At 41.4% G+C, this 15294-nt stretch overlaps 1 protein-coding gene across 6 annotated transcripts in view; it reads right to left on the reverse strand.

The window, feature by feature from the left end:
* The window catches only part of TRIO (trio Rho guanine nucleotide exchange factor), a 270904-nt gene that overhangs the window by 217596 nt on the left and 38014 nt on the right, over positions 1-15294 (reverse strand). For all 6 annotated transcript variants that reach the window (XR_014474954.1, XM_083188252.1, XM_083188251.1 and 3 more), the window contains exons 3-5: positions 8130-8244; positions 5143-5335; positions 3684-4196 (exon numbers count right to left, since the gene is read on the reverse strand). Coding sequence is in view for 5 of the 6 variants with exons in the window: in XM_083188252.1 (XP_083044378.1) it covers positions 3684-4196; positions 5143-5335; positions 8130-8244 (821 nt within the window). In the remaining variant the exon portion in view is untranslated. The remainder of the gene's footprint in view (positions 1-3683; positions 4197-5142; positions 5336-8129; positions 8245-15294) is intronic.

Raw genomic sequence — 15294 nt, forward strand, 5'->3', positions numbered from 1 at the left:
GAATCTGGTGATGGCAGTGAGTTATCCATCTACTGAGGAGTTAGTAACAAGCAGTTACTGGTGGTAAGAGGGAATCCTTTATAGCCCAAATCCCATGTGATAAAACAAGTCTGAACTACTGTATTAGCACAGGAAGTGAGGTGCATCTGGTCACACTTATTTTTAGGTAAGAAAAAATTAATTTCTCTGTTATACCCAACACTATGATAAATGTAGCAGTCACATACAGCACACAATTTTGCTAAAAAACTTACTTGATAATTCAGCTCAAATCTCTGAATTTTGTTTTTATATGAAAAACTATAAGAAGGGGCTAGAATTTCACTTATCACCCTTTGTTCAAACTCAAAAGATACATTGTTGTTATTTTTTCTTATTTTACAGTGTATGGGACATTTGTACTCATTTTCATGGAATGGCCCTAAAGTGTAACGTGGACAAAATGTCTGATATCATATACAAGGGCACATGAAGCAGGTTGCAAAAGGTGTATGTAAGAAATCTCTGATGTCATATAAATTTGTATGTGCATTTTTGACGGCATATAGAAGGAGCATGTGAAGCAGTGAAATAGCATAGAATAGGCAAGAAAAGCAGTAAAAGTCCATAAAAGGGACAAACCATAGTTTAAAATGATTGATAAAAGTGAGGTATACAAAAGAATTAACTCTTGGCGCTGGGGGCCTGTTAAACTATAATAAGTTCCAAAATTTTAATCCATCAATTAAACTGACAATTACAATATAATAAAAACAGGATTTAGGGGGGGGGGGGGGGGGGGGTAAATGGTGTTAATTCCCATGAAGTTTCCTTCAAATCAATGGGACTCAGCCCATGTAGTACAGACCATGGAATAAAAAGATACTCTCTCAGTAACAATTTAAATGGAAAAATGGTGCACAACCAACCTATGTGGTTGGATGAAAACAGAATGGTACCTGAGAAAGCAGTGTAGCCCATAAACCACTGACCGGATATCAATACATTGACTCAGACACTGGTAGAATCAGCACAGTCCCTCCACACCAATGTGTTTCGATAGTTTAAGCTATCCTTCCCAAGGCTGGACAGAGACTGTTATTAGTGGAGGTATTTATACTAATGGCTTAGGTTTCATAGGTGGCCGACATGATAGGACGGGCCTACCGCCGAAGTATGTATGTATTTCATTTATAAAACCCAGATATTTCTATGGTACTGTATTCTGGCTTATATAGATTCAGGATGTCCATTGTACTAGGTTACCAAATATTAAGTTAATACATGTTAATATCTAAGGTCAGCGCTATCACATTGTTCTGAAACCGGAAGTCACTGCTAGAAAGCAGACTTCGGAATGAAGTGCAGACGTCACTGCCATTTCCAGAAGTGCACCCTATAGTACTACTTTTCAGCATCTTTGTATCCATAATCATTTATTACTCCATACTATTCTAACACTTTATACTCCTGTTGATTGCTACACAGAAATATATACAGGTTGAGTCCCCCTTCTCCGTATATACAAAAACCAAAATATTCCGAAAACCGTGGGTTTTTTTGGTCCCCCCAGGCACCTTTTTTCAGACTCCCTTCATCCTCTGGGGTCTACGGCAGCCATCAATGTAGTAGCATTCCTGGGTCCCTAGGATGCATGGCACTGGTGCGCTGGTGACAGCACCGGTGAACGCGCGCAATGCATCCTTGGGACCGGGGATGTCGCTGAAGGCAATTCCGATGGCAGAAGTGGATGCCAGGGCACACAATTGATGTCGGGGGACCCCCAGGGGACCAGGTGAGTACCGACAGTCAGGAGCTGGGATAGCCCTCTTAAAAGAGCAACTCCCTGGGACCCACAAATTCTAATTACCAGTTAGGTGCAATCAGTGTCAAACCGGTAATACTGATTTTCCCTAGCAGAACTGCAGTAGTAGATTTCCTCATTACTACTACAACTGATTGGGCACCGACATTGTTTAAGAAAATACCTCCCTATTGTCTATTGCTTATGGTACTCTTGTTATATAACATTTCTGCTTTCTAATTTTTTATCTCTCAATTTTCCCTTTCCTCTTGATCTAGCTCCAGTTACTGATAGAGATAATCATGAAAATATTTTATTATACTGTATCAGGATTAGGTGAACGTAGTGGGTAGATGGTAGTGCTCAGCAGCAGAGAGAATACATAGGGCAAGGTTTCTGGTGCAACTGGCCTCAGTTCTATTGAGCAGAAAAGTACAATAAAAACTAAACACCTTGCCTGTCCAGCACTACCTAAACATAATCCATTTCTGACTGACTAATGTATAAGCTCGCTTGTTTCCAGTAGCAGGTTTTCGCTCAAATAATTTACTAAAACGGGAGTTCTATTTCACATGGAATGTTGCTATGGACAACCAATCAGAATCTACTTATGTATTTAGCACCTTCTAGAAGATAAAAGATAGGATCTGATTGGTTGCCCATAGCAACATCCCATCTGAAATTGAACTCCCATCTTAGTAAATTTCCGCCATAATGACAGCCTTTAATCACATCATGCAGGTTAAACCAAGGAGTTGCTGGTGATTGACATCTCACTGCGCCCGCCCATTTGTGATGTCAGTCCTGAGGGATCAGGCAGCGTGCAGAGAGAATACGCTGCCTGATCAGTCTGTAAATCTATCTGCTTATCGATAGAGCTGCAGATATAGCTACTAAATATCTACTAGTGCAAGACCTTACACAGTTCATATTTTCCAGGTCACCTGACAGGTGAATTCATTACGGATACATTTTAAAAGAGCCACAGGTGGAGGGATGATCAGACAGTCAGAATCCCAGATTGAAAACCTCCCTTAAGGAGCCCATACACCAGGCATTCCCAACCACGGTCCTCAAGGCACACCAACAGTGCAGGTTTCGTAGATATCCAGGCTTGAGCACAGGTGACTTAATTAGTATGTGAGGGATTCTGATTAAACCATCTGTGCTGAAGCCTGGATATCACTAAAACCTGCACTGTTGGTGTGCCTTGAGGACCGTGGTTGGGAATACCTGCCATACACGCTCCGTTTTGAGGCTCCGTTTCTGTTTAAAGTACACATCATATCGGATCGCATGCATTGTGCATGCACTGCGATCCGATACGATGTGTAGCTAGTACAAAAAGTATGTGCAGCACATACTTTTTGTACCATACTATGTTATGCGCGGGAGAGCGCATCGCAAACTACAGAATGGAGCCGGACACAACGGAGCACGTATGGGCTCCTTTAGTCTTAACGGTCATCATCAAAAATAAAATGTTCTTATATAAAGTGGTGGCAAATAGGGAAGTGGTTCCAATTAGGTAAACAAACACTGTAATAGAACTTGCTGGTGGCACTTTATTTAGCCTGATATAACAAACATGTCACATTAAACGAAAGGTTAATATATAGTATTAGATTGACTTTTTGACTAAAATTTTTGTTGTAATTTAGAGCAATAATTACACAGGACTACAGTTAAAGTATTACTGATATTAAAGAACACAACAAACGGCCAATAACAGCCAATGGTTATAATATGCATTCAAAACAAATGTTCTTTTCAGACTTTTAAACTTCACTGAAGGATACTAAAAACTCTTTGTAACAGATGAACCATTTGTTTTACATTCAGCAGCCATTGAACATTTTAGATTCAATGTGAAATAAATTTTGTGTAAAAAACATATTACCTTCTCAGCATCCTGCTCAAATAATCTGAGTTGAAAGCATTGGTCCAGTTTCAATTTCTGATGGTGCCAAACTTGATGAAGATGTTGCCTCGTAGAATGAAGTCTATCTAACATTGTCGATACTTTGGGTAAAAAATTCTGAAGATCGGCATTTCCAGAGCTAGAGTTTTTTTTGGGAAAGCTTTCACTGTTTTGTATTCTTTGCAGTAGCTTCTGTCCTTCTATATCAAGGTTTTCAATTGGAGCCTTTGTTACCCTTTTTTTCAACTGTGAATGTGAATCAATCATGTTCCTAGCACCTTCCAAGTCCTGGGGCAATTCCTTATTAGCAAGCATCTCCTGCAGCTCCTCCAGGCGAGAAAGCATATGGGTAGCATTGCTTATGAAATCCTCAAATGCCACTCTTATCTCTATCCACTCTTCATGATTATATTCCAAGCAACCTTCAAATTCTGGCGTTAGCTGGGAAGGATCAACAACTTTGGTAAGGCCTTCTAAAGACACCATGTTAGTCTGTATGGGAAAAAAAAGATCAGTAAGTTTAATAGATATTGTGATGTTTATCGACTTTAAGCACTTTTCCTGAATTGACAATTCACAATAGATATGCAAGAAAGAGGTCTTAAAAAATGTATTTGTTTATTTTAATAATTATGTCATTTATTAAAGCAGGAAAAAAGGTTAAGTTAGATTTTATTTATAAGGTGTTGTAAAGTGTATACAGGGTGTGTCACACAGGGTAAAAATAGAAAACAGCAACAGAGTATAACAAAATAAAACCAATACGCAAAAGGTGACCATTGCATAAGTACCCATTTTTACTATAAAATCTGGTTACGTAAAATAGGGGAAAATGTATGGCAGCTTAATGATGCTAGAAAAAGTGTGCAGTGGCAACGCAGTGAAGAGAACCAATTCAGCGCCCACTGTATGTGCAAGCAAACTTGCTGAAGGGGAGGAGAGTGACAAGGGAACATACAAATGGTGACCTGAATTGTTCAAAGCAAGAACAAAGTGGGAGAAATATAGCATATACAAGCCAAACAATTTTTTTTGCCATGTGTGCCATAATTGCATAGAGGGGTCTTAATGTATTTATATCAGCATTTCTCACCTTCCCTTAAAGTTTCAAAGCTTGAAGTAAATCTCACTTTGTCAATTAAACAATGTGTAGCTTGAATTTAAAAAAAATTCAGTGGATGTCAGCTGCCCGCCTGCTTCTCGCACAGGGCACTCGCAGGTCTGAGACACCATACAGGTACTTCAGATCTGAGAGCTGTGAAGAAATCAATTTCTTTTGGCCATGGAGAGTTGTGGAAAAAAAAAAAAACAATGCAGATACTCTAGGGTGCCGGAATATTAAAAAGTTTGGGAAAAAGTGAAAATGAACAAAATAACACACTTATTGCTCTAGTACAAATACACAATATGATGAGCGAGAAAAAAAAAATGACCTTACCTCAAATTCAAATTTTGAACTTCCAAAATTAGTTCTTCGTTTCTGCCAAAAATTGTCTGGCTTTATAATTAAAGCAACATGAATACAAGAGGGAAATGATTCCTGTAAAATCTTCAACAGTGGCTTAATGGAGTCCCACTTGGAGCCACGCATATCAACAATAACTGTGAAACCTCTCTTGCAAACCTCTTCACTGTTAAAAAAAAAAAAAATTACATTTTCATTTGGGTAAGACTGTGTGTGTTTTGCACACAACTCTCCTAGATGACACATAGTACTGATCACTCTGATGGTGTTTTTTCTTGGATTTACTGACGTAAAGTAAAGGTTAGTAAACTTTTCAATGGACTAGGGACTATTTCTAAAGGCTTTGTACTTCAGCCTTTAATCTATTTTGAGCAAATATTCCTATTAACTCATATATAAGGTTTTACCCCTGATAAAATCTGAGACAGAACCCACTCTGTATTTGTGTTATCACCAAATGCGACAATTGTTGTTAAGGACTACTCAGAGAAAAGTAAGGTCTTCACCATTGTTTTTACAAATGGACTTTTTATTTGAATACACTCTCTAGAAGAAAGTATGGATTTAAGAACAGTCCTATAAACTAACCAACTTATGTTGAATAAGGTTTTACACCTAGGGGCAAGTTTCGCTATTGCCACACTAATTATATTATATTATATATCTAGCTATATATAGATATATACTAGTAAGCCCGCTCGAAGCAAATGCTTCGAAAGCTAGTAAGGCAGCTAACCGTAATTGATATAGATCTAGATTTCTGGAGTCTGTGTTTCACCGAAACACTGCCAGCAAGTGAAAATACCTCTTTCTCTCTCAATCTATCTAGATATATTTTATGCATGCAATAGAAAAAGTCCATTAGTTTATATCACTGGATTCATACCTATATGTTCGGTGTGTGGTTTTAGATCTCCACCTCCACCAAACTGACATCACTGTAGTTTCACCCTCAAATTTATACAGCGCCGGCTCACGGAGCCGTTGCATATGAAAGGTACAACTGTTAGGCAAAAAGCCGAACAAAGGGCAGTATTCAATGAGGCTAATTCGCCATGTTTCATGGCGAATTTTTGCTATTTTCGCTTTGGAAGGTGATTTTTTTTGTGTCAGAAATTGAATTACCCTATTCAACGTGCACTTTTCACCTTCTGCGAGCAGTGAATGGCAGACAATTCGCCGTCTGATAGAAAAACCACAGCGAATTGCGGAGGCTATGTGATTCGCCGTGAGTGTATTCAATGAGAAAATGGCGAATTGCTTTCTTAGTGATTTTCGCCGTATGTCACAATCGCCATCTTTTTATGGTGAAGAGGAATGTGAACTTTTAAAATAAAAGGTATTTTTTAAAAAATTTGGTGTACAAAAAAAAAAAAAAAATCAGGAATTTTATTATCTGAAGGGACATGCTATTTTTATTCATGTGCTTACAGCATGAATATATATTTAATTAAAACAATCCTGGCACTCACTGCATACAGGGACAAACGGGTCTGGTGCCTTCCGTGGGGCCCTCCGGGCAAACAGCCTAGGAGAATCCTGCAATATCTTGTCGGTGCGGCGGCACTCAGTCACAAAGGAAACTTGACTCACAGCCTGTTAGACGCCAACGTTTCAATATTTATTCATATTTTCGTCAGGGCGAAAATAAGAATAAATATTGAAATGTTGGCGTCTAACAGGCTGTGAGTCAAGTTTCCTTTGTGACTGAGTGCCGCCGCACCGACAAGATATATATACATATATATATATATTTTTTTACACATAACAGCCAGCCGGGGGCCGCTCATTACATATTCATATATTCACTGCTCCCGGTCATTACATATGCACGATCGGGAGCAGTGCTAGCGGCTCCCTACCTGGAGATTCGGAAAACGGCGACAGTGCAGCGAATCCTAAACCGGATTTGCTGCACAAGCCGAATTTAGTCATTGAATACTGCCCAAAGTGTGACCTGCTTTTTGCCTTCCGGTTAAAACCGTTTTTTGTGTATGTGTGTATGTGTGTAAAATATTGTTTTTTCACACAGTATATAATACTGGAAAACTGAATAGTGGTTATTTTAATGGTTTCACAATTCTGTGATTATCTGTACAATTACGTTTCTAGTACATGCACAGGGATCGACCCAAAGAATAAATAATATGCATGAAGCATAATCTGTGCTTTTGGCATGACTAATTTCATTGACATGAATATCACTACTTCATAGAAAAATATATTTATACTAATCTTGTCCATTTTCTAGGTTAGAGCAATCAATCAGTGGTGTAACTATAGCCCTGAAGCCCCCGGTGTGGCGGGGAGGCGCTGAGGGTCTGTGGGCGCCGATCTGCGGGGCTATAGTTACAACTTACTACTACCGTAGTATGCGTCTGTGGCCGGGAGCGGGGCATATCGGCAGCGCCGACCCCCACTGCCCCTAGCCCTCCCACCCACCCAAGTAAACTTACACACACCCCCTTAGCCCTCCGCATGCCGCCGCCACATTCAGGGTCCCGGCCGCAGCACAGATCTGGTCCTGGGTCCATCTCCTGCAGTTCTAATGAAAAATAACTATCAGAAAATGGCTGCCCCCATACAGCAGACAGTTTTTTGGGATGCTAGAGGAGGTGCGGGCCTCCTCTAGCATCCTTAAAAACTGTCTGCTGTTAGGGGGCAGCCATTTTGTGATGGTCATTATAGAACTGCAGGAGGAGACCGAGCCGGGAGAAGATCTGCGCTGCGGGACCCTGAATTCAGCGGCGGCATGCAGAGGGGTAAGGGGAGTGTTTAACTTCACTTGGGAAGGTGGGTGAGAGGGGGGGGGGCGGCGCTGCCGATATTGGCGGGGGGGTGCAAAAATTCTAGTTACGCCACTGCAATCAATTGTGCTGCCTCCCAAAACAAGCTAAGTTTCAAACAGCATTTGTAACATGTTTACACTACATAAAGAATGGATTATAAAAAATGAATACCTAGGAATACAGGCTAGATAAGATATGAGTCTTCTGAGGTCTTCTTGCCTTATTCTATCATGGTTGCTTCGTGCTGGAAATGTTAAAACTGGACCTCCTCGTTTATCTCTGCCACCTATATAAAACAATGTAAACATTTTCAGTCATTCAAAAACAAAGTAAATTGGTTAGGTTATACAAGGGGCTGTATTCAAATTTAGTATGTAGGCTCTCTCAAGAAGGGCCCTCTTGCCTTGTGTGCTTTTCCTTCTTTTACTTAAACAATCTTTTATGGCATCAAATACTGCACTATTCTGCTAATACTTATTCCAGTGTCCTCTGCTGATGCAGCTATGGTTATGTACCCAGTACTTGTTCTCTATTGTATTCAAATGTAATGCCCCTTTCAGACCGCACTTTTACCCAGTATTTTGCAGGTTTTTTTACCGTTTCAAACTGGTAAAAAGTGCAATCTGAAAGGTGCAGAGTGAATTTACTGGATGTATAAAACTGGAATTTCTAAACGGCAATAAGGCAGGGTCCTACCCGTTGTTTTTTTTTCATCCACTGTTTTCTATGGGTTTAAACGGGTTCAATGTTGTGAAGGGACAAAAACTGCATTGAAATACCGTTTAAAGATACACGGTGTGAAAAGGGGGTTTAGCTGGCAGACCCGTTTTAAAATACCGGGTTAAAGCCGGTTTTGCGGTCTGAAAACAGCATAAGTCACTGTTGTCCTTATTCGTTTATGTTCTCTAATGTTCATTTATGTTCTGTTATTGGATCCCTTGTGGTGCCATATAAATTAAGGATAGTAATAATCACACCCAATCTGGCATCTAAATCAATAAAAGATCACGGGACAATATGAAATTGAATTATTTTTTTTACACTGGTCAAGCTCATTAAAGGTCTGATTTAGCCGCACATAGCGGCTAAACCCGACCAAACAAATGGACATGCAACAAGAGTCCCGTTTGAGCACTCAAACGTGTGATTTCTCAAGGATTTCAGCTTGCCACCCCGGGAGGTGTGAGCTGAAATGCCGGCATTTCAGCCGGACACACACAAATGAAGCTACATTTGATTTGATCTGCTGGGCACCCTCTAGTGGCTGCCAACCAAAAAATAATGGGTTTTAGAACTTACCTGTAAATACCTTTATACGATTCCACAGGGGAACTGGGGTTACAGTGGGTATAGATTGGTCATCACTGGGAGCTGACACTTTAAGAATTTTAATCAATGTGACCACTTCTCCCCCCCTATACCCCTTCCTTAAATCTTAGTAACCCTGCCCGAGGAGAGTTGAGAAACAATGAGAGAGGGAGAAAATAAGAACACATACAAAACTATAGAACATATAAAATGTAACAGAAAAACAGATAACATATAGCACCAAGTCAGGTGACAACAGTGCTGGGCGGGCAGGCTGGCTGAGCAACAGCATACCAGACAAATCATGAATCGTACTTTCGCATAAAAGTTGTTCTGTCCACATAAATCATAAACACCCTCTCTACACCTAGAGACCTCAAAAGAGTAGTATCATCTGCAAAGACAGGAACCACGATAGGTCAATTTGTGTGAAAGCTGCTGCCTTTTGGAAATACAGAGGATGAAGAACCCCTTGAAAGAAGGTTTGCACATATGACAACAGTGCCAACTTCCTGGAAAATACCTTTAACAGGCCAAGACACATACAAGCAGTTAAGACCACCTGGATGGAAAAGGAGAAGCCAGGTTTTCTTGAACATAAGAGGAGAAAAATCCCTACACTCATACCAGTAAATATAAACTTTGCAAAGACAATGGTAATGACAGGAAGCAACCTCCTTACAGGTGATGAGCATTGTAGGGATTACAACAGATGGAATACTCCATTTGCCTTAGGATAGCCCACTCTGGCTGGAAAGACTAAAGGTCCCTGCTGTAACAGATCTTTCCTTAGAGGAAAGGGCCATGGTTCATCCACCAGCAGATGGTGGAGCTTGTAGTACCAAGCCTTTGGGGCCAGTCTGGTGCTATCAAGAGAACCTTGATTGGCTCCCTCTTGATTGGCTGAAGACGAGGCAACTGAGGAAATGGAAGCAACAGATAGACAAACTGAAACTCCCAAGGAGCTACTAGCATATCCACTGCCACCGCATCAGGATTCCGAGAGCTGGAGAGAAACAAGGGAAGTTTTTGAGATACAGGGGAAGTTTGTTTCTGGAGGCCATGAAATCGACCTGAGGAAGAGCCTACCTGCGAGTCAGCAAGAGAAAAACATGAGAGTGCAGAGCTCATTCCCCTGGATCCATGTCCAACTGACTGATATAGTGAGCCTCTCAATTCACTGCCCATGGAACGAATATGACTGACAGAGCGTTGGCATGGGTCTCCGCCCACACAAGAACCTGGAATCTTCTTGTACTGCCTTGACAATTTATGTAGGCCACGGCAGTGGCATTGTCTGACTGGACTTTAATCACACGGCTGTGCAGAAGATGAGCCTGTTGGAGAGCCAAAAGAATCCATCTCCTCTCCAAGACATTTACTGTCAACCGCATTTCTTGTGGAGCCCAAAGAAGTGTGCTCCACCTGTGCAAGATCACATCGGTGGTCAGCAGAATCCAATAGCACACCCCGAATCTCCTTCGTTGCAATAGGTGGCAAGGGCCCAACCACCAAAGGAGAGGCATCTGTGTCTCTGATGACAGACAATATCTAGTGTAGAAACAAATATGAGCCCGACCATTGTGATAAGATGTCAAACGGGAACACCCTGGAATTAAATCAGCCATAAGGGCCTCAAAGGCTGCCACCACCCGGCTTAGCTGATGCAGAGATGCACCAACATCTGTCTGTGGAGCAACACCAAATGGACTATTTCCTAAAGAGAAGACACCTGCACAAGAAAAATTAGTTGTTGCGTCATGTCCATACATACTGAAATCTTTCAGTTGGCTGTAAGTGGGATTTCGTATAATTGAGAATCCAGGTCCTGAAGGAGTTGATCCACCAAAGAAGCCTCTATCAAAAGGTTGTCCCAGATAAGGGAAAACGGATTCAGTGCAGACGAAGCATCATCATCACTACCACCATGACCTTCGTAAAACACCCAGCGTACCGTAGACAGGCCGAAGGGTAAGGCGCTGAACTAGTTATGTTTCAATGACAATCTCTGATACTGTTAGTGTGGAAGATAGAAGGGAATGTGTAAATATGTGCTCTTGATATTGAGTGATACCAAGAACTCGTCCCGTTCCAACCGTGCAATGACAGATCAAAATTATTCTATCTTGACTTTTTATTTTAGCAAAAAAAGGATCTAAATACTTTCAAATTTAGGAAATGCCTCGCAGAGCCTACTGGCTTCGGCACCAGGAAAAGGCCTAGTTTTTGTTGGGAGGGAACTAGAGAGTTATTACTCAAGCTAGGAGCAGTCTGGAAAAAGACCTTTTCAGAGAAAATACTTTTAAAATCGCTGGAGACTGGTAAACCTGTGGTAAAAAAAAAAAAATGAGGTGAGGGAGGAGGGAAAAAAATAAATAATAAATAAAATAAAAAGACAGCCTGTAACCATTTTGAATGAGGTCCAGCTCACAAGAGTCCTTGCAAGAATCTATCCAGATTTCTTGAAACGACTGGAGGCGCGCGCGCGCCCACTCTAAAGTACACCAGGTGGGAGTGAATACAGTTATGCACTGGACTTGATAGTGGATTTAGACTCCTGGTAGGCAAATGTTGCAGATGCTCTACCATGGCCTCTGAATCCTCTGGAAGTAGTTGCTGCCCTTTGGACCTGCCCTGGAAAAAGGGCCAAAGGCCAAAAGAAAAGGCTGGAAAAATGTCTTGAGGCAGGGGCCATTGATGGCAAAAAGATAAATGGATCTTCCAGCCTACAAGATGCAATTGTACCTAACTCCTCTCCAAAAAGGACCTTTAAGCTTTGATCGCCTTTTTGGATACAGAGTCCGCTTGCCACTGTCGTAGCCAGAGAGTCCTGCAAGCAGAAATCGCTACAGCCGAGCACTTGTAAGCTAGAGAACGGATACCCTGTGACCTTTTATGTATTTGTATCAGAAGCTTCTCCCAGATAACTTGCCAACACCTTAATGTGCTCTGCAAGAGAGATAAGATCATCCATTGGCCTTCTCACTAGTAGGCCTTCAGCAAGCTGAGATACCCAAGTTTCCACTGCTTTGTTGACCCAGATGTAACAGTAAACCTGGCAAAGTGTCAACTGTGGGATGTGTTTTCTTCTATATGTAGAAAAGGGGGTTCTTGTGTAGTTTCCGGGTTAGGTACGTTCGCCAAACTATCTAAAATAAAAGTAACATAACTCCATGCCAACGTGGATAGTTCATACCCCCACTATCCACGTTGGCATGGAGTTGATTTTAGATAGCGTGGCAAGCGTAGCGAGCCACCGAGCCCGCAGCATGGGCGAGCGAAGCGAGCCCCGCAAGGGGACTCAGACGCAGGGCGCTGTGAAACTACACAAGTACCGAAAAGGGATAAGTTGAAAGTTGAGGTGACACAGGAACTGACAGGTAGAAGACAGAATCTCATAGAATTCATGTGAGTCATGAAAACTGACCAAAAAATAGAAGGTTTTTCGCAGACCCTGATCTCCATACTTATTATGAAACACCTAGCAAACAGCAAAAGTTAAAGCCTCAATTCCCTGTGGAACAGAGTTTGCATCCTCCAAAACCAATTCCTCATGATGAAAAGTTTGTGCAAATTCACTCTCCTCCAGTACGGGGAGTTACCCTCCTCCTTGGAAGCATCAGACTGCAGGCAGTGTAAAAAGTGCATACATACACTGTAGGTTTTTGCTAAGCATCTATGCACAGCGATGAAGGGGCTGATATTTTGACCATATTAGTGATTTTCCCCAGGGTGGATGGCTTTCTATCGCCAGACACTATAGAAAGCCATCCACCAACCACTCATCTGCTGGTAACATCACACTGGGTGGCTTTTGAGCTGAAAGCAGCTCAAATGGTTTAAGTGAGATGCGTTCAGCTCAAAATCACCTGATGTATATGGGCCTTAAGACAAACCAGCTACTCACCTAATCAATGCCTGGGCCCAGAGGTAGTAGACAACCTAGCAGATTATCTGTCCCTTCTAAAAGCCTGGAGCTGTGCTAAGAGACTAGACATAACCATATAGTGAGCTGAGATGCCCATGCAGAGGAGTCTTGGCTCTGCACAGAGCCCTGATTCTCAGAACAAGGAGTTATTAGATTGTCCCTGAGTAACTTTGCAGCATACTTTTGTACAAATGAGCATCTGGGTTTTCTTTGAAAACACAACAAACAAAAGACAAACACTTAGAAAGCAATTCGCCATCCGATCATTTAATATACTCATGGCGAATCACATAGGAAAACCCATAGAAAAACCACAGCGACTAATCAGACGGCGAATTGTCCGTCATTCACTGTTTGCCGTCGGTGAATAGTGCATGTTGAATAGGGCGAATCAGTTTTTCCAGTAAAAAGATTCACCTTAGAGCACGAAAATAGCACACATTCGCCATAGAACATAGCGAATCAGCCTCATTGAATACAGCCCTTAAAGTGCCAGCTCTCAGTGACTACCAATCTATACCCAAACTGTAAGTATTTCTCTAGTGTCCCCTGCTGGATGAAGGAGAAATATTTGAAAACAAGCCCAAAGTGTAGTAATGGTTGAGTAGCAGAGGCAGACAGCCAAGACCGCTTCCATTGCATAAACTTTCATACTGACATGTCAATGCTATACACTTAGGGCCTGATTCGGACCGGACCGCACATCCGCAAATTCATACAGCCATAGATCAGCTTAGCCTTCTCCCCGCTCCAGTGAAATCCCCCCTTGCAAATGAAGGTGTACAGCTATACATCCTTTCGCACCAGAGCTAAAAATGTCCAAATTCCATCAGAAGCTGCTCACCATCAAAATTATTTTTACACTGGGCACCAATCATCGCAGTTGCCGCGTAGCCCAGCACTTGAGACTCGACGGATGCAATGAAAATACCGTCCCCTAACAGGAGGAAAACAGCATTTTCTCTGACACTCCCTGCAGTTTTTATGGCATGGCATGCCATGCCTTTTCCTTGGCACTCCCAAAAAACATTGGTTACACGTCCATTCCCGGTCAATCACCATGCAAATGACCAGAAAAATTACTTGATCGCAGCCGGCCCATACGCAGTTCATGGATAATCAGCTGCTTTGCGAATTCGCAGCTGTGCAATTAGGTCTGAATCAGGCCCTTAATATGGATTGGGTATATATAACTGAAGTGCCAAAGTAAATTTCTCTTGTCATTTTATTGTTGTTTTAAATAACTTTAAAAAAAAAATAGAATACTCTTGACATCAATTCAAATAAGAGCTGGTACTAAAACATAATTAACTTAAAAGTAATATACCCACAACACAGAATGTACAAACTCAACATGTATACAACCAGGCAGAGCAAGGAAAATAACAATAAAAAAATAAAGATAATGTTTAACAATCAACATGAGACAAATGGGCATACACACGGAGCGATTACAGCCCCATTTCTAAGTGATATGTCTAGATCGCTTAGAAATTATACACAGATCACTCAGTGTGTATGACTCCTGGCAACGCGCAGTTCCATGCGTTGATATCACCTGACTAGACACGGGTCATCCTGTGTGTCCAGGACAAAACACTTGAAACAAACATTTGGCCCTTTATTTTGTAAAATAATCTAAATGGAGTAACATAGAAACATAGAAACATAGAATTTGACGGCAGATAAGAACCATTTGGCCCATCTAGTCTGCCCCTTTTTTACCCTTTAGGTAAACTCAACCCTTTTTAATCCTTATTTCTTTGTAAGGATATTCATATGCCTATCCCAAGCATGTTTAAATTGTTCTACTGTCTTAGCCTCTACCACCTCTGATGGGAGGCTATTCCACTTATCCACTACCCTTTCTGTGAAGTAATTCTTTCTAACATTTCCCCTGAACCTACCTCCCTCCAGTTTCAGTGCATGTCCTCGTGTTTTATTACTTGTTTTCCTTTGAAGAAAATTTCCCACCTGTACTATGTTAAAACCCTTGATATATTTGAAGATTTCTATCATGTCCCCCCTTTCCCTTCTCTGCTCCAAACTATACATGTTAAGATCTTTTAGTCTATCCAGGTAAGTTTTGTGATGTAGGCC

The sequence above is a fragment of the Crinia signifera genome, chromosome 5, assembly GCF_055691185.1.
Source record: "Crinia signifera chromosome 5, ASM5569118v1, whole genome shotgun sequence".
Classification (NCBI taxonomy): domain Eukaryota; kingdom Metazoa; phylum Chordata; class Amphibia; order Anura; family Myobatrachidae; genus Crinia; species Crinia signifera.